The sequence below is a fragment of the Sus scrofa genome, chromosome 17 (genome assembly GCF_000003025.6).
Source record: "Sus scrofa isolate TJ Tabasco breed Duroc chromosome 17, Sscrofa11.1, whole genome shotgun sequence".
Taxonomy (NCBI): domain Eukaryota; kingdom Metazoa; phylum Chordata; class Mammalia; order Artiodactyla; family Suidae; genus Sus; species Sus scrofa.
This window is the reverse complement of record NC_010459.5, coordinates 54,963,992-54,983,076: the sequence shown is the minus strand read 5'-3', so window position 1 is coordinate 54,983,076 and position 19,085 is coordinate 54,963,992. Positions and strand designations below refer to the sequence as shown.

General features: G+C 45.0%; 1 protein-coding gene across 18 annotated transcripts in view; it reads left to right on the top strand.

Moving 5' to 3' along the window:
* Positions 1 to 19,085, top strand: part of BCAS1 (breast carcinoma amplified sequence 1) — a 118,757-nt gene that overhangs the window by 56,394 nt on the left and 43,278 nt on the right. For 9 of the 18 annotated variants that reach the window (XM_021077191.1, XM_021077182.1, XM_021077180.1 and 6 more), the window contains exons 5-7: positions 8,737 to 8,883; positions 9,839 to 9,883; positions 12,954 to 13,088. In XM_021077191.1, coding sequence (XP_020932850.1) covers positions 8,737 to 8,883; positions 9,839 to 9,883; positions 12,954 to 13,088 — 327 coding nt within the window. The remainder of the gene's footprint in view (positions 1 to 8,736; positions 8,884 to 9,838; positions 9,884 to 12,953; positions 13,089 to 19,085) is intronic. The other 9 variants (XM_021077188.1, XM_021077183.1, XM_021077192.1 and 6 more) reach the window with 2 other exon arrangements.

The following is a 19,085-nucleotide window of genomic DNA, read 5'->3' as shown; positions in this document are numbered from 1 at the left end:
AAGAAAGGGAGATAATTGAGGCAGTGCAGCCTGGTGCTTAGACATTTTTTGCCTCTGAAATCATTTGGGCCTGGGGTCAAATCCCAGTTTTATTCTGTGACCAAAGGCAAGTTATTTATTCTTTTCATGCATCAATTCATTTATTGGTAAAAACAGAAATTATAAATAGTACACACTTCATGGGATCATTTTAAAAATTCAACAAGATTTACTTAACTAGCTTAGCATTGGGCCTGTCATATAAATGGTCATTTTTATCATTATCTTGCCCATTTTCCCTTCTCATTACACATTCCTCCAAGGCTTTATGGCTACAAAATATCCAATCACATGGTGTTAGGTAAATTTCACATGTTAATACCACATGCTGCTTTATTTACCTATTCCAGAATTATAAAGACTTTGATGGTTCTTCACTCTTACTGTTTTTTTTTTTTTTTAAGATCTACCCTATAATGCTCTTATAATGCTTTTTTTATAATCTTGGCGTTCCCATGGTGGCTCAGTGGAAACAAATCTGACTAGCATCCATGAGGACGCAGGTTCAATCCCTGGCCTCGACCAGTGGGTTAAGGATCTGGCGTTGCCATGAGTTGTGGCGTAGGTCGCAGACTAGGCTTGGATCCCACATTGCCGTGGCTGTGGTATAGGCCAGGAGCTGTAGCCTGGGAACCTCCATATGCCACAGGTGTGGCCCTAAAAACAAACAAACAAATATAATGCTTTTATAAACTTTTTAATCTTGTAATTATTGTAGATTCACATGCAGTTGTAGGAAATAGTATGAAGAAGTCCCTTTTTCTTGCAAAACTGCAGTATAACATCATAGCCAGGAGACTGATATGGAGACAATCTCATACAGAGCCTTTCCACGATGACACAACCTCAGGTGGCCCTTTTATCAGCACCTCCATTTCCCTTCCACCTTCACCCCTTTCTTAACTTCTGACTTCTATTCTCCATTTCCATTGGTAGGTCATTTCAAAGCTGTTATATAAATGTAGTCATATGGTATAGGTGCTTTTTTCCTTCAGCATAATTCTCTGGAAACTTGTCTGGGTATTTAAGTATATCAGTAGATATTGTTCCTCTCATTCCTTTTTTATTGCTGAATAGTATTTCATGCGATGGATATAGCACATTTAGTTTAAACATTCATCCTTTGAGAAACATTTGGTTGTTTCCAGTTGTTGACTATTGCAAATAAAATTTTTATAAACATGAATGTGTAGCTTTAAAAAACAAAAAACGGAAGTGCAATTGCTAAGTTATATTGGAGTTACATATTTAGTTCAAGAAACTACTAAACTTTTCCAGATTGGCTGTACCATTTTTGCATTCCCACCAGCAGAGTATGACTAATCTAGTTTCTTTGCACCCTTGCTAGCATTTGAAACTGCCACTATTTTTATTTTACCCATTCTTATGGGTGTTTGGCCATATCTTACTGTGGTTTTACTTTGCATTTCCCTAATGGTTAATGCAATTGGACATCATTCATGTGCTTATTTGCCATCTAGCTTCTCTCAGTAAAATGTCTCTTCATGTCTTTGCCATTCTCCAGTTGGATTGCTTGAGGGTTTTTATAATTTTTAAAAACTTTTTACCTGTTGAGCTTTGAGAGTTCTTTATATATTCTAGATTCTAGTCCTTTGTCAGATAAGTGCTTTGTAAATACTTTCTTCCCTTTTTTAGCTTTTTTTTTTTTCATTCTTTTAACAGGATCTTTCTCAAAACAAAATCTTTTAATTTGGATGAAGACTAATTTATCATTATTTTCCTTTTCTGGATTATGTTTTTGATGTCATGTCTAAGATCTCTTTGCCATATAGATCCCGGATATTTTTCTCTTATTTTTTTTAAAGTTTTATACTTTACATTTTGTATTTAAGTCTTTGATCTGTTTTGAGTTAACTTTTTTTTTTTTTTTTTTTGCTTTTTCAGGCCACATCCTGAAGTTCCCAGGCTAGGGGTCAAATTGGAGCTGCAGCTGCTGCCCTAGCCACAATCACAGCAACACAGGATCAGAGCCGCATCTGTGACCTACACCACAGCTCACAGCAATGCCAGATCCTTATTAGCTCTCTGAGTGAGGCCAGTGATCAAACCCAAATCTTCATTGATACTAGTCAAATTCATTTTTGCTAAGCCCCAACAGGAACTCCTTGAGTTAACTTTTGTGTAAGGTGCAAGACTTAGATCGAAGTTCTTTTTTTTTCTCCCATGGATGTCAGATTTTTCCAGAGATGCTCTTTCCTCTATTGAGTTACTTTGTGCTTTTGTCAAAAATCTGTTGAGTGAAGTTGTGTGGGTCTAATTCTGAGTCTTCTATTCTCTCCCATTCAGCTATGTGTCTATGCTTTCACCCACAAATATCACACAGCCTTGCTCACTATAGCTAAACAACAAGACTTGAAATCAGGGAGCCTGCCTCCTTCTACTTTGTTCTTTCTTTTCAAAGTTGTTTCGATTGGAGTTCTCATGTGGCACAGTGGGTTAAGGATCTGCTGTTGTCACTTCAGTGGCCTGGGTCACTGCTGAAGCTCAGGCTTGATCCCTGGCCCAGAACGTCCCCATGCAGTGGGCAGCACCCCCCCCCCAATTTGTTTTAGATATTCTAATTCCTTTGGCTTATACATTTTAGAATAATTTCACCCATCTCTATGAACCATCTTGCTGGGATTTTGATGGAATTGCATTAAACCTATACATAAACTTGGGAGGATTGACGTCTTTTTGAAGGTTTCCAGTTCATTCAGTTGAAGGTTGTCAGCATTTGGTTGTAATGCTGTTGTTTTTATGAGAGAAGGTGAGCGCCAGTCCTTCCATTCCCCCACCTTAATCCCGTCTCCAGGATTGACACCGATATTGTGTTGAGTCTTCCAATCCATGAACATTGTATGCCTATTTATTTCTTCATTAATTCCTTCATCAGTATTGTATAGTATTCTGCATAAAAGTCCTATACATGTTTTGTATTTCATTTTTGTACAATTATAAATGGTATTGTTTCTTTTCTAGCTTTATTGGGCTATAATTGAAATACAATATTGTGTAAATTCAAAGTGTACAACTTGATGATTTGATACATATATACTGCAAAATGATTACCATCGTATGCTGGTTAACGACTCCATCATCTCATATAATTTCCATTTCTCTCTTCGGATGAAGACGTTTAAGACCTACTCTCTCAGAAACTTACAAGTGTACAATACAGTGTTGTGAACTATAGTCACCATGCCGTGTGTTAGATTCCCCACAACTTATTTATCTAATTGCCGGAAGTGTGTACCCTTTGACCAACATCTCCTATTTCCCTCACCTTCCAACCCCGCAGCCACTTTTGTACTCTCTACTTCTGTGACCTCAGCTCTTTAAAAGGCTGTATGTAAATGATCTCATATGTTTGTCTTTCTCTGACATGTATCCCTTAGCAGGATGCTCCAAGGACCATTCATGATGTCACAAATGGCAGGGTTATCTTCTTTTTCATGGTTGAATAATATACATTGTATAAAGCCTTCTTTATCCATTTATCTGTAGACAGACAGACTTAAGTTGTTTCCATATCTTGGCTATTGTGAATAATGCAGCGATGAACAAGGGATTTTAGATATTTCTTCAAGATTCTTCTTTCATTTTCTTTCTCCATGAGGGGGATTGTGGGATCATAGTGTGGTTTATTTTTAATTTTTTGAGGAACGTCCATACTGTTCCCCATAGCGGCTGCACCAATTTACATTCCCACCAGCAGTGCTCAGGGGCTCTCTTCTCCATATCCTTGCAAACATGTGTTATCTCTTTTCTGTTTTTTATTATTTATTTTATTTTATTTTTAGCTTTTTAGAGGCACATCCACTGTATATGGAATTTCCCAGGCTAGGGATCAAATCAGAGCTGTAGTTGCTGGCCTACAACCACAGTTACAGCAAGGCCAGACCTGAGCCAAGTCTGCAGCCTACGCTGCAGCTCACGGCAACACCAGATCCTTAACCCACTGAGAGAGGCCAGGGATCAATCCTGTGTCCTCATGGATACTAGTTGGATTTGTTACCACTGAGCCACAGCGGGAACTCCTTGTCTTTTTGATAACAGCCATTCTGACAGGTGTGAGGTGATATCTCATGTTTTTTATTTGCATTTCTGTGATGTTTGGCTAGTGTCTAGAAATTTTCGGTCACGCTAAATTGGCCCTTTTCCAGCCCTTTGGTTCTAGCAGTTGTTTTGAGAGGATTTTTTTTTTTTTTTTTTTTTTTTTTTTGGTCAGTGCCCATTTGTGTTTCCAGGTTGCTGGCTTCCTCAACTCCAAGTCCAGGACATCTGTGGCAAAAAGAAACCCAGGGAATCACCCCCGTGGTGCTGTTCAGGACCCTAGCTGCCCGCCTTCTCCTCTCCACCACTCTGAGACCTTTTTCTACATAATGTCCAGGATTTTCCACGGTGCTTCATGGCTGAGTGAGGGAAAGTCTATTTCCTCCTCCTTCCTGAAAGCAGAATCTTATGTGGGTTTTTTTTCCTTCCTTTTTCTTCCTTTTTAGGGCCAACCTGCAGCATATGGAATTTCCCACGCTAGGAGTCAAATCAGAGCTGCAGAAGCCAGCCTACACCACAGCCCCAGCAACGTGGAATCCTTAACCCACTGAGTGAGGCTAGGGATAGAGCGCACATCCTCATGGGAACAATGTGGGTTCGTAACATTCTGAGCCTCAAGGAGAACTCCTTATGTTCTTTTTAAAAACCAGTTCTAAGAAGAAAAACGTATTTTGAGAAAAGAGCTCAGGTTCAGTTTGAAAGACCATAAACGCTCACTTGGACCCACAAACCAGCTCCCTGCACTGAGCTAGCTGGCCCGCCTGCCCTGAGCTTCTGTCCGAGTCTTGAGACACTGTTGCACCCCAGGAGTCAGGGTGATGGGAGGCATCATCTTCGGAGGTGCCTGGACGAGATGCCACAGAGCCAAGCAAATAGCTGGGGGGCTCCTCTGTCCCTGGGGTCGTGTTGCACTGTGACTTCTCCTGCCCGGGTTCTCTGTCTTGGGGGAGGAAGGGCTGGTTCTCTGCCTTGCTCAGGAGAGCAAGCTCCTCATGGCAGAGTCTCCCTGATGGCAGCTGGACCCGTGGGCACTGCCCTGTGTTCTACCAATTCGTCTCCTCTTCAGTTGACTTCCCTGGGGTCCATTTTATCTCCAGGAAGTTCAAGCTTGTTCCCTGGGATCGCAGAGAGGAATCAATGCCCCTGGCTCCCCATGGGAAGTTCCCAGTCTGGAAGCTGGGGGAGACCACAGACCATTCCCTTCACTGTAATGAGCACTGGGGAGCCCGAGGGTGGTGAGCCTGGAGAGTCAGGGTCCCCCCAGAATAGATGCCTCCCCCGCTCCATGCACTCATTTTGGAGGACACCACCAGCTTTCAGAAGGATCAGCCTCCTGGTCACCATCCGTTCCCCTGGTCTTCGTTTTCTCCCTTGCAGTCTTCACCGCCCGAGTCATTCACCTTTATTGGCTTCTCTGAATTTTTGTTAGTTTTCTTTTTCTCCCCTTCAGGAATGCAGCTCCCCAAGGACAGGGACTGTCTCTGTCTTACTTGGCTCTCTGGTCCCAGTGCCTCGATCGGTGTAAGGCACTTGGGAGGCAGTTGATCAGTAGCTCCCGCCCTGATCCTTCATGGTGTCATAGGCAGATCCCAAGCCTAGAAAAAGTGATTCGAAAGTCCAGCTCAGTCCAGTTTAAAAACTTCAGTCTCAGCGGTAATGAACCCAACTAGTACCCGTGAGAATGAGGCTTCGATCCCTGACCCCACTCAATGGGTTAAGCATCCGGCATTGCCGTGAGCTGTGGTGTAGGTCACAGACGTGGCTCGAATCCCATGTTGCTGTGGCTGTGGTGTAGGCCGGCAGCTGCAGCTCCAATTCGACCCCTAGCCTGGGAACTACCATATGCAGCAGGTGTGGCCCTAAAAAGCAAAAACAAAGAAATAAATCAATTAAATGGGCAAAAGACTGAATAGACATTTCTCCAAGGAAAATATACAAATGGTTGATAAACACATGGAAAGTTTCTTTTAAAAAATAAAAACTTCAGGAGTTCCTGTTGTAGCGCAGTGGTTAACGAATCCGACTAGGAACCATGAGGTTGCGGGTTTGATCCCTGGCCTTGCTCAGTGGGTTGAGGATCCAGCGTTGCTATGAGCTGTGGTGTAGGTCGCAGACACGGCTCCGATCCAGTGTTGCTGCGGCTCTGGTGTAGACCAGTGGCTACAGCTCTGATTGGACCCCTAGCCTGGGAACCTCCATATGCCGCGGGAGCCACCCTAGAAAAGGTAAAAAGACAAAAGTAAATAAATAAATAAAAACTTCAGTCTCACATCCCTTTTAGCATTTGTCCCCATTCCTTCTGGAAGCGGACTCTGACATGCCCACAGGCTGAGGTCCGCGCAGTCTGGGGGGAGCAGGCTTTGCTCTTTCATCTCTCCTCCTCCTCCCGCAGGTGGGTGATGCAGGGAGGAGGGACTGAGGAAAACACGCTGGTGACACTGGCCCCCCTACTGTCTGGATCTTTTCTGTCGCCGACACTCCAGTGAGGTCTCTGCTGGTCTAGCGGGGGACGTCTCCACCTGGCAGTTCCCTAACGGAACGCTCCGGGGCCTCTGCTGCCGTGGGGGGCGCTTTGCCCTGCCTCGCCCCTTGTCTGCTTTTTAAGCTGGAACTCGGCAGATAGAGAGGATGCTGAAACCGCGGCGGGCGCCGTCGGTTTTTTCTGCCCGTCGCGCCTCTCATGTCCCCTGTGTCTCAGTCACACTGCATAAACAACCCCCTAAGCCCTTCTCATCTCATCCTTCTCTACATTTTTTTCATGCTCTCCACCACCCCATCCCTCCCCACCTCGTGTGTGTGTGTGTGTGTGTGTGTGCTCAGCATCTAAAGCAAAATCACCACCCCTGTAGGTGCACTGCGCTCGTGTGCCACAAAGATGATGTTCAACCATCCTCATCAACGTCCTCAACAACCCAGATCTGGATTATATCTGGGAGTTATAAATAGGTCAACTCACTAGGAACCATGAGGTTGCGGGTTCGGTCCCTGCTCTTGCTCAGTGGGTTAACGATCCGGCGTTGCCGTGAGCTGTGGTGTAGGTTGCAGACGTGGCTCGGATCCTGCGTTGCTGTGGCTCTGGCGTAGGCCAGTGGCTATAGCTCCGATTCAACCCCTAGCCTGGGAACCTCCATATGCCGCGGGAGCAGCCCAATAAATAGCAACAACAACAACAACAAAAGACAAAAAAGACAAAAGACAAAAAAATAATAATAATAATAAAAAAATAAAAAAAAATAAATAGGTCAACTCATAGCGGACGTCTTCTTTTTTTTTCTTTTTTTCTTTTTGGCTTTTTATGGCCACACCCGTGCCATATGGAAGTTCCCAGGCTAGGGGTCGAATTGGAGCTGCAGCTGCCAGCCTACACCACAGCCATGGCAACTTGGGGTCTGAGCCACATCTGTGACCGACACCATAGCTCACAGCAACGCCAGATCCTTAACTCACTGATACCTAACCCATCCTTAACCCCGTAATCCATCCTTAGCAATGAGGCCAGGGATCAAACCCGCATCCTCATGGATACTAGTCGGGTACATTACCTCTGAACCACAGTGGGAACTCCACAGACTTCTAGTGTGAACAATAAGTTATATTAGAATCTGTTTCGAAGTGTGTCTCTTCCCAGGTAAAACACGTTTTGCCCAGAATTAACCGGACGAGCAGAGAGAGGCTTGGTGAAGCCATGGCTTTTATTTGCTTTGGGTTTTATGAAGTTCTAGCTCTTTATACGAATTTCACAAGAAGCATTTGTTAAAGGGCAGAGAGAACCCTGTGAAATACAGGCATTAACTATTACCTTTTAAAATAGTTACCAGAAAGTGTTTATATATTTTTATCTCTGTTCTACCAAAGCCTCATTTTTAACGCAGACGCTTCTGGCCCCATCACTGGCCTTAGGGTAACGCATGCACCCTAATGAGTGAGTGTGCAGGAGGTGGTCTGGAAGCTCAGAGGAGGGAATAGGTTCTCCGGGTGCTGTGACCCAGAAAGACTTCCGTGGAGGAAGTCAGCTCAAACCCAAGCCTGAAGGATGGCTGGATTTGAGGTACCCTGGCTTGGCCCAGGGTCATGGGAGTGGAGATGAAACAAGGACACTCAAATGCATCCTACCGTCCTGGATGAGCCGAAGAAGAAAACTGGTCCCCATGTCACATCCCCTTTGCACCGATAAACTCCCAGATCCTGAAAGTGGAATTATTATTTGAAAACATCCGTCATTTTTTATGCGCTGATACGATTCACCCCTGTGGGGATGGTAGGAAGTCAAATGGAGATACCTCTGGGGCTGATATACCAAAGATTAGACTGGAAAACCACAAAATACTGGCATCATGCACAACCTCTTTGCAGCATCGGGAGAAAGGGGGTTTTGTTTGGAATTCAGCGTGCACTGCTGTGTTGGTTAGCCTCTGGCTCCCAACAAAACGTCCCTCCAACTGCACAGGCTAAATGTGTTAGAAAGAGGGGGAGGGGAAGGAAGAGCGCCTCTCATAAGCTCCTGATTGTTCTGCACACCCGTGGGCAGAAAAGTATGGCTGGAATGAGGGGGTAGAGGAGAAAGGGGCACGAAGCAAAAATATGACTTTGAGAGTCTACATTCAACACGTTGCAACTGTGAAAACTCCGTCTTGCTCCTAGGACCTAGTGGACGGCAAGGGAAACGCAGGACAGGAAATCCCAGCTGAGAGCTGCTCTGTCCCCAGGGACCCTGCAGAGCTGGAGATTGCAAAGGAGGAGCCCCCGACAGAGAATAATAACTCCATCATGAGCTTCTTTAAAACTCTGGTAAGTAGTCTCATCTCCTCTTCTGTTCTCTTCCTCACTCTTCGGTGGCTGTTGTTCAGATGTTTTGTTAGTTCTAAGAACCATGGCTGCTTGAATGTTACTGTTCTAAGTGGGATAACATCATGATGCAGCTGGGACCTTCCAGAACAGGGGCAAGATGTGCTTTGGAAGGGAACTGGCGTTCCACTAGGGAGTCTTTAGTCCTGGGAACTGAGCTACGGACCCCAGGTGCCCAGAGTCTTTGCCAGGAGCTGCGTGGTGATGGAACTCTACAGCAATAGGATGTCCTATGGCCGTTGATCATGAAAATGATTGAAAAGACTTCCTGGCGTTGCTGACCCGTCAGAGCATTTTTGCCACTCAAACAGCACATACAGCGGTAGAGCTCCCTTTCTGTCCTGTTGGAGCCAAAGCTTCCTTTTTGATTGGGTGGCGGCCAGCACTCATGTCTTCTTGCCTTGCTTGCTCATCTCTGACTGTTCAGAGCCCACGGCTTGGCACGTGCCTGACACATCAGAAAGGGCTGAATGGGTGCATGCATAATTAAGCAGACAGCTCCAAGTGTTTGGGCTATTTCCAAAGACCAAGACAACGTCAAAAGCTAAGACAGAAAAAGCAGAATGTGCCACAAACGCCAAAGGGTCGGACGTCTATTTGGATTAGTGAGAAAATTGTTGGAAACTCTGTGGCCTTCTAGGAGGCAGCTCTGAAGGTGCTCAAGCTCTTGGTGAATGTCTAAGATCTGATGCATTTCATTATAGCATCTTAATTTTGTTAACTTATGAATACTTAAGTATTACCCAGAAGTCTATGGGCTTGCACTAACCTAAATGGACTTTTCATTACATTTCTTAGTAGAGTGACTGGACCAGCCTTTAAAATGATGTATTTATGAAATAAAATCATCCTAATGAGATGTGGTTTTTAACACTTTTTTCCCCCCCAAACTTTTAAGGTTTCGCCTAACAAAGCTGAAACAAAAAAAGATCTGGAAGACACGGTAGGTAGTTTGAATTGTGTTTGCGCATAGAATTGGGTTTGGATTTATGTATGTCTCTTTGGTTTTTGAATTTTAGGTGTGCGTGCATATCTGTACACATATATGCATATTTAGCAATTTAATAGTGCTGTTAAATTGTCTTTAAAATGTTCCAGTTACGTTAATAGTATTTTAATGAAAATTTTGATGGGAGGCTTGAAATATGTACCAATTCTGGCGAAATAATGTCACCAAAACCAAATTTTTTATCTAGAATAAGAACAGAATGTTAATAATTATACATCATTTTAGTCTTTTTAATTCTGTGTAGAGAGATCCAGGGAATATAATAAAAACTAGCCACTGGAAATGAGAAGGTGGTGAGACTCAATTTAAAGTAGATGTGGAGTTCCCACTGCGGTGCAGTGAGCTCGGTGGCTGGCGGCCTTTCTGGAGCAATGGGATGCAAGTTCGATCCCCGGCTAAGCCTCGTGGGTTAAGGATCCAGCCTTGCACCGACTTCATAGGTCACAGTCGAGGCTCAGATCTGATCCCTGGCCTGGGAACTCCATATGCTACGGGGCAGCCAAGACAGGAAAAAAAAAAAAAAAAAGTAGAGATCAGCTGCTAGACCTTTGGTTTTTTGAAAATAGGTCTTAGAGTTCCCTCGTGGTGCAGTGGGTTAAGGATCTGACGTTGTCACTGCAGAGGCTTGGGTCACTGCTGTGGCATGGGTTTGAGCCCTAGCCCAAGGAACTTCCACAGGCCCTGGATGCAGCCAAAAAAAAAAAAAACAAAAAAAAAAACAAAAAAAAAACCTATGTCTTGCTTTGTTTTTCGTGAAGTTTGAAAAAAATCTATCTCCAGTGCAACAGCAATTGTGTGGTGACATGAAACGGTCGCCAGTCAACACTTGCCAAGTGAAGGAACGTGCAGAGGAGTTAGGAGGCCCCAGAGAATGTGCACTTTTCCACTGTCAGCCTAGAAACTCAGCCAGTTCCCCTCAAAATAAATTTTGTTTGGAATGACTGCTTTCTAGAGAGGTTTTCCCTTTCCACTTGACAGAACCAGTTATCTCTAGAAGAACACATGGTTTAAATTTCACAGGAATGATGAGGAAAGTTTAACCTGGTGACAGATACGTGTCTCGTGCCCTTCTTTTGATGACCGAACGTGCTGAAAGACACTGAGACCAAACAAATATCTTGACCAGCATGGTCCCCCTATTTGAAGGACCCCCATATTTGAAGGGGCTAAGCGATGAAAAGGACCCTAGAATCTGTCCCAGAAGACCTGTGTCCCTGCTACCTGATAGCTGTGTCATCCTAACCTCTAAGAACCCAAATTTTCACATCTGTAAAGGCGGGACAATAAAAATTCGACCTTCCCAACCCCAGCGATAATGCCTGGGAAACCACAGAGCTCTATCCAAACACAGGCAATCCCTATTTCCCTGAGCCCCGCAGGACAGACGGAGCACTAGGTTATATTTGTATTGTATTGATTGGCCTCTCTGAAATTTTCTTCTTCCACATGGGAGGGGAAAAGATATAGCTGAGGCGTCTTCATGCATTTCCCTATGAAATTATGTCCTTGCTGCACGGCAGCTAGGGTCAAGTTCAATGAATGATTGGTTTCACATGTTTCCATTTGTGTTCTATGTCTTGCATTGTTTGGAGTCACAAGGTCAGCACCATAGGCTGTCCACAGGGGGGGTATGTGGGTGTGTTGTGTGGCTTCCCTGGTGACCCGATGCCTTCACTCTTCTGCGGCTCGCACACCAAGACTCTTCCCCCACCCACCGTGAGGTCCCAGCTGAATGCCGCTAGTGATAAAATCTCATGGCCTTGCCCGCTGAGCTGTGGGGTCCCTGCTCATGGAGCTGGATCGCCAAAGAGTTTTGTGAATGGGGGCTGTTTGTGACACCCACATACCTACACCCACCTCCTTCTGTCAACCTGGCTCTCATATTTGCCTTCTTGGATTCATGTTTTTGAAACATCCACACTTTTGTCCATATTCTCATTTGGCCTTGGGCTTTTTTTTTTTTTTTAGTGCCACACCCATGGCCCATGAAAGCTCCCAGGCCAGGGGTCAAATTGGAGCTGCAGCCACCGGCCCACCCCACAGCCACAGCAATGCAGGATCCGAGCCACATCCATGATCCACACCGCAGGTCACGGCAACACTGGATCCCCAACCCACTGAGCAAGGCTGGGGACTGAACTCACGCCTTCATGGACACCAGTCCGGTTGGCTACTGCTGAGCCACTCCGGGAACTCCCAGACCTGGGCTATGTTTAGAATACTCTACCCCCCCGCCCCAAAAAATCCCCTGACATTTGTAACTTGAGTCAACAATTCTGGATGGTTGTAGCTGGGCTATTTTAGTTCCAATCTCCCCACCACTTTGGCTCAGTGGACTGGCTCACACTAGAAACATCTTTCACCTGGAAGATCTGCTCATCTAAAAATCCATGGAAATTTTTGTGGGTGACACTGCTTCCCTGAAGTTTCTAATACTGAAAAAGAAGAGATCAGCCTGAGAATGAAAGCCCTGCAGCGGCAGCGTGTGTGTGTGTGTGTGTGTGTGTGTGTGTGTGTGTATCTTGACTCATATATCTTGACTCTAGGATCCAAAAAAAAAAAAAATTTTCTTTTCTTCAGGTGTTTTGTGTGTGTGTGTGTGTGTGTGACAATAGCATTTAGATATTTAAAACTATCAGATTGTGTCTGCATCATCTTTTTTATTTTTTATTCAAAAATTTTGCTCCTGAATATTTTATCCCCTATAGACAAAGCCTAAGTATCTAGGTCTTTCTTAAGCGAAGTTGCATGAATCTGGGTCATTTAAACAGGTTACTATGTTCCAAATCAGTGTGTATCTGAAATACGTTGTGAATATGCTCTTTGACAAATCATCTTTGAGAATTTGAAAAAATAAGCATTCACGGGATGTCTCGTGTTTGGGAGAGGGGGCTGATGTACCAGCAGCTAATTGTCAAAGTGTTTTATAGCACTTACAAAGGGCAGAAAAAATGGATTTTGTTTAAAAACGAAGTTCTAAGCTGTGACCACTATTGCCCAAAAGGCATCCAAAGCAGAAAATGTCTGTGATGGACCAGCGGGGCAGAAGACATCCGAGATCCAGGCTAAAGGCGCCAAGAAAAAGCACCTGCATAGCCCCAGGCTAGGACTTGCCTTTAGAAAAGTCTTTAGGCATAAGGTCTGTATCTTGGTAAACTCGGAGCTAAAAAAGAACCCTGGTCTTCAGCACGTGACACACATGTCCATCCTGCATATCCACCCAGCTCCACTTCAGTGGAGACTGAGGGGTGGATGGTTGGGATTATTAGAGGGGAATTAAATGTTATATGAATCAAATTTCAGTGATGTGTGAAGTTGTAAACATCTCCTACTTGCAAACATCTCAGACTACTTTCTGAGTGTGGACCAGGGTTCTAAACTGACTCTTCTAACCCAGTGTTTCCCAGTTGTTGAAACGTGCATACCACTTACATCATTTTTGGCAGATATGCTGCTGACTTGAGATGTGCATGTTGAAATCGACTCACTTCCCATTTCAAGGTGTCTTTAAAGAAAAAAAAAAAGACCCTTATGTTACATCACACTTGGAAAACCAGAATTGCTTTTCATAAGAGGAAGCTACCATTACGTGGGTAATGAAAAAAAGACACTGCTTTCTAGCTACCTCGTTTGTGTTAAGCTCTGAAACTATTGCCCTTTCCAGCTTTATGAAAAGGCAGCTAGCCACTGGTAGAGAAACGTTAAAGATTTCTCTACCAGCCCCAGACAGAGAGTTTTCTCCCAAATGGTTTTATAAGGATGAGAATTGAAAAAGGAAAAGTATTATTTTCATGCCTTTAATGTGATTTAACATCCCCTCTCGGCACCACCAAAAACCATCTCTGATTCCACCAGTGGTATGCTTTCTACAGTTTGGGAAATACTCTTCTAACCTCAAGATAATAGTTTTATCTTTCTGCGGTCTGTTCCATCTCTTCCCTGTATTAACTAAGCTTATACTGAATCCAAATGGAAGCCCAGAGAGAGGGAAAAAAAAACAATGAATGAAGGCAGAGCAAGTTCTATCTCCGTGTTCTTGGGGAGTAAACATATTAAGAGTGGTCAGTTTGGGAGAGTTCGCTCTTCTTTCTCTAAGAAAACGCCAGTGTTTGTCTGAAACCATCATTTAAAAGGACCCCTGCACTGAACCAGCATGCGTCTAAACTTGTTGACCATAGCCACCATTCTCCACTAAGTTGAAAGAACTTATTAAAAAAGAACTTCCCCAGCTGGATGTTATAGTCCCAGGATTATGTATGCAAATGAAAGCACCACAGAAATCTCTCTTGGCCGAATCGAAATTTGCATAAACAAACAATGTTATGAAGCCACCTTTCAATCTCCATACAGGGATTTTTGGTTCTATAAAGAGAAAAGCGGGTGGAGGAGAGATCCTGCAGTGGGGGCGGGAACATTAGAAAGAGGTACTGTTATACCTGGGAGACAGTTTGGTAACTGCTAGTGAGACGTGTCATCGGTCTGGTACGAAGGAATCTAGCTGAATTCCCACGTGGAGATTCTGTGCGTCGGGGGCCTTGGAAGTTGAAGGCATGTATGACTTTTCCCCTGTCAGATCTGCAAAAGGACATTGGTTTTATGCCCCACAAAGTTTCCCTGTCTCCAGAATCCCGTCCCCTCCCACGGTGGAGCATCCAAGTTCAGTATTCCCGGGACTTCCCCGCATTGAATCATTGGTCTCACATCCTGCCTCTGAGTAGCATTGTGGGGTAAGAGAGGATTCTAGAACTCCTGGGAAGATGTAAAAGAAGTGACCCTTTCTGGGATTCAGAAAAACAGACCTAAGGTTTTGCCTTGAGTTACATTTGGTCTTTGCTTTTTTTTTTTTTTTTAACGTCAAAGTAAGGGGATGATTCCCAGATGTTCTTAATTCTCATTTATATGGACATTTGGGAGATCTCGTTGGCTTTTCCCTTCCTGCCTAGGGCAGTGTTTTTCTTTTTCCTCAATGGATTGTTCTGTCATCCAAAAAGATAGGAAAAGAGGACCCTTAAAACGGACCAGCCAGATTCTTCCAGTGATGCTTGTCGCATGACTGTGGGAGGGGGGGTGCTCATCTGCCTTGACTGCAGCGTAGCCCAGGACAGAGAAGACGACATCTGAGCAAACTCACGGAGGAAACATTATCTTCTAGTTTTGCTCTAAAAAAAAAAAAAAAAAAAAAAAATACTGCTTCACTCCCATCCTGATTAACACCTAGGTTCACTTCTCTCCGTGTCAATTTTACTTCCTATAAAAAGAACATCCTTAGTTTATAAGACTGGAGAAGCCTGGAATTAAGAAGTTCATTTTTATTGATAATGAGGGGGTCAGTATTTCTTTGCGGACTCTGAATCCTTTTTTTTTCCCCCCTTGGCTTAATCACCTGCGATGCCTCAGAATAAAAGTTTTTCACACATCCTCCAACATGCTGGACATGTCCCCGGGCACACAAGGCAGGACATTGTTTTAGGATGTCTGTGCCATGCCCAGAAATGTTCCTCTCCCCACTCAGGTTCGCACCATGCCAACCCTCTGTGGAAGGCAGCTAGGCTATGAGCAGCTGCCTTGTGTGATTCACAAGCTTCTGCGACACATTCATTGCTTTTTTGGTTCTTGGTACAACATAGTGCGTCTTACTAATGCCTCCCCTCTCCCAAATGTGCAAACGAGATGGAAAGTTATTGGGGGAAGAAGGTAAGGTCATCCCATCTGCAGTTTCCAGAGCCAACACACTGGGATTTCATGGGGAGGGTTGCCAGATACATAACAGGTAGCCATTTAAATTCAAATCTCAGATAAACAGCAGGTAACTTTTTAGTATAAATGTAAGTATGTCGCAGGCAATATTTGGGACATAGATGTGCAAAAAAAAATTATTCTTTGTTGATCGGAAATTCAGATTGAATAGGATGTGCTCTAGTCTCACGGTTATTTGCTAAACCCGGCAACCCTGCTCAGGAGATGGTCTCCAAAAAAACACAAAACTTTTGTAGTCTCCTCCACAATGCAGACAGTTGATGCTGGCAGAACACCCTTTGGGGCCCTTCTTTGGAAAGTGAGGAGATGAGTGGGCAGGGCGAGAGATGACGCATGGCGACAACCACTCCACAGCCCAGCAAGGCGGGGCGGGGGTGGGGGTGGGGCGGTGGAGGTGGAGGAAGCCTGACCCGGCAGGATGCTGTGTGGGGATCTCCCTGGGGTCCCTTCCACAGCATTGATTTGTTATTTGTTTAATGCCTCTTTTGTGCCTGACCCTGGGTCTGGTGGGAGGTAGGAATATAGTGGTAACCAAGACATAACAGCTCTTACCGTCACAGAGCGCATGGTCTGGCCAGGGAGAAGCATTTTTCAACAGTTACACAAATGTATTAGTGTTACATCACTATTCATCTGATGGAGTTGTGACCTTGTTCTGTTTCTCAAGGATCTCGGGGTATCTTTCCAGGGCAAAGGGACTTGGCTATTTCCCAAAGAAACTGATCAGTATGGATGCATTTCTTCTTCTTTTTCTTTTTTTTTTAATTTAATTTTATTTTATTGTATTTTTTGTCCTTTTGGGGGCCGCATCCACGGCATATGGAGGTTCCCAGGCTAGGGGTCGAATCAGAGCTGTAGCCGCCAGCCTACGCCAGAACCACAGCAATGCCAGATCCAAGCCGGCGTCTGCAACCTACACCACAGCTCACGTCAACGCCAGAACCTCAACCCCCTGAGCGAGGCCAGGGATCGAACCCGCAACCTCAGGGTTCCTAGTTGGATTCGTTTCCGCTGCGCCACAGTGGGAACTCCTGGATGCCTTTCTTAACCTTGTTCTCCCTGTCATTCCCCACCGGGAAGCATCTTTAGATGTTTTCTCCCTAGTTGCCCTTTTCCCCATGGAATTTTAGTACCACAGATGTTCTGTTTATCCGTTTATGTACTGTGGCCCTTCATAGAGTCATAGGCAATATCAATATCTAAAAATGTTTCATAACGCCCCCCCCAGAAAACAAGGGGTGTATCACTTTCAGCTCTCCCCCCACTTGGAGTTAAGGTTGCTGTGGTTGGACTCGCATGGCGTAGGCGGTTCTATCTCCTGATGCGCACACGGAGTGGGGGTACCTCTGTTTGTTGGAAGCAGTATAGAGTAGCTCTGAGAGTCTGGGTTTGAGTAGCAGACTCCCTGGATTGTGACGTCAATTCTGTCCCCTTCTTAGTGCAGCCAATCACAGGTAAATTATTTCACCACCTGGGGCCAGAATTTCCCTAACAATAAAATGGACATAATTAGTTCCCTCTTCATAGGGCTATTGTTGGAATATTCAATTGCTTAGAGCAGTGCCTGGCACTGGTACCTTTTATTGTTATTATTAAATCAGAGTTAAATGCTGGAAATCTCTGTGCCTTGGCCTCTGGGACCTTTGTCCCCTCTTTGAGGGACTGAGAGAGAGAAGAGTCTGAGGAGAACAAAAGGAAGAGCAAAGCCGGCCAACCCAGAGGGGTGTGATGGATTAAGAAAGCTGCACCCGTGCTGGGAGAATTCTAGAACTCCAGAACCAGTCCGTTTTCTGTAACTCCTGAGTGGCGTTGGCTGAGTCAGCTGAGCATGTATAAGGGGCCGGCATGATAACAGAGCATCTAAAGTGTAGAAAGCAAAGCAACAGAATTTAAATCAAAACAGCGTGGGGTCGTGAAGCCATGGAGCATCTCCTGTAATGACATTGGAGGGATTGATGATTTACATAAGACAAGGAGAACACCTTCTGAGAGAGGCATCGGAGCCCAGCCCCAACCTCCCCAGGTTCTTGACCTAGAGTGGACCCCTGGGCCCACGGGGATTCTCCCAGGAACACAGAAGGGACGTTGATGTTGGGACCCAAGCCTGGCTACCCCTGCTCTTCCTGCCCCGGTCACATCCCTCTGATGCTTGCCAAGGGCTCTGAGAGCATGCTGTCCCTGGGTGCTCTTCCTCCTTCTCCAGTTAATTTCTGGTCACCCTTCAGGTCATGGCATGGTATCCTTTTCTCTGTCAAGCCTTTCCTGATTGTCACGATGGAGCGAATTCCTATTTAGCCTTTTTTTTTTTTTTTTTTTTAGCACCAAATCCTTCCCTCCATCCCACCCCGTGGCACTTAGTATTGCTGATTTTTTTTTTTTTTTTTGTCTTTTTGCCATTTCTAGGACCACTCCCACGGCATATTGAGGTTCCCAGGCTAAGGGTTGAATAGGAGCTGTAGCCACCAGCCTACACCACAGCCACAGCAACACGGGATCCAAGCCGCGTCTGCGACCTACACCACAGCTCACGGCAACACCAGATCCTTAACCCACTGAGCAAGGCCAGGGATTGAACCCGCAACCTCATGGTTCCTAGTCGGATTCGTTAACCTCTGCGCCCCAACGGGAACTCCGCATGGCTGAAATTTTGCATTCCTCTGTGTAACTATTTGTACAGTTTCTCTCTCTGTGAGGACTTCTAACTCCAGCACTGAGTACACACCACAGGTCATAGGAGGCACTCGATGCGTTTTTGATGAGCAAATGAACAAGTAATGCTTTCCTTATGTCTTCTGAGAAAGGGAGTTCCCGTCGTGGTGCAGTGGTTAACAAATCCAACTAGGAACCATGAGGTGGCGGGTTCGGTCCCTGCCCTTGCTCAGTGGGTTAACGATCCGGCATTGCCGTGAGCTGTGGTGTAGGTTGCAGACGCGGCTCGGATCCTGTGTTGCTGTGGCTCTGGCGTAGGCCGGTGGCTACAGCTCCGATTCGACCCCTAGCCTGGGAACCTCCATATGCCGCGGGAGCGGCCCAAGAAATAGCAAAAAGACAAAAAAAAAAGAAAAAAGAAAAAGAAAAAATGTCTTCTGAGAAAGCAGGGAAGCTAGCTGGGGAAGGGCACTTCCCCTTCAACCAGCCCTCGTTAATTTCATTACCACTTAGCGCTCAAGCAGCACCAGGTGTCCGAGAACATTTGGAACATGCATAAATGCAGAACCGTCTGAGCTCAACCGTTTCGATTTCACTGTTGATACAAGCCAGAGGGTATTTTAAACCCCGGCATTATGTGGTTTTTTTACATTAAAAAAAAAAAAATATGGAACTGGGATTATTCCGGGATCACCTTTCACAAAAGTAATTTCTAGACATTGACGTCTAG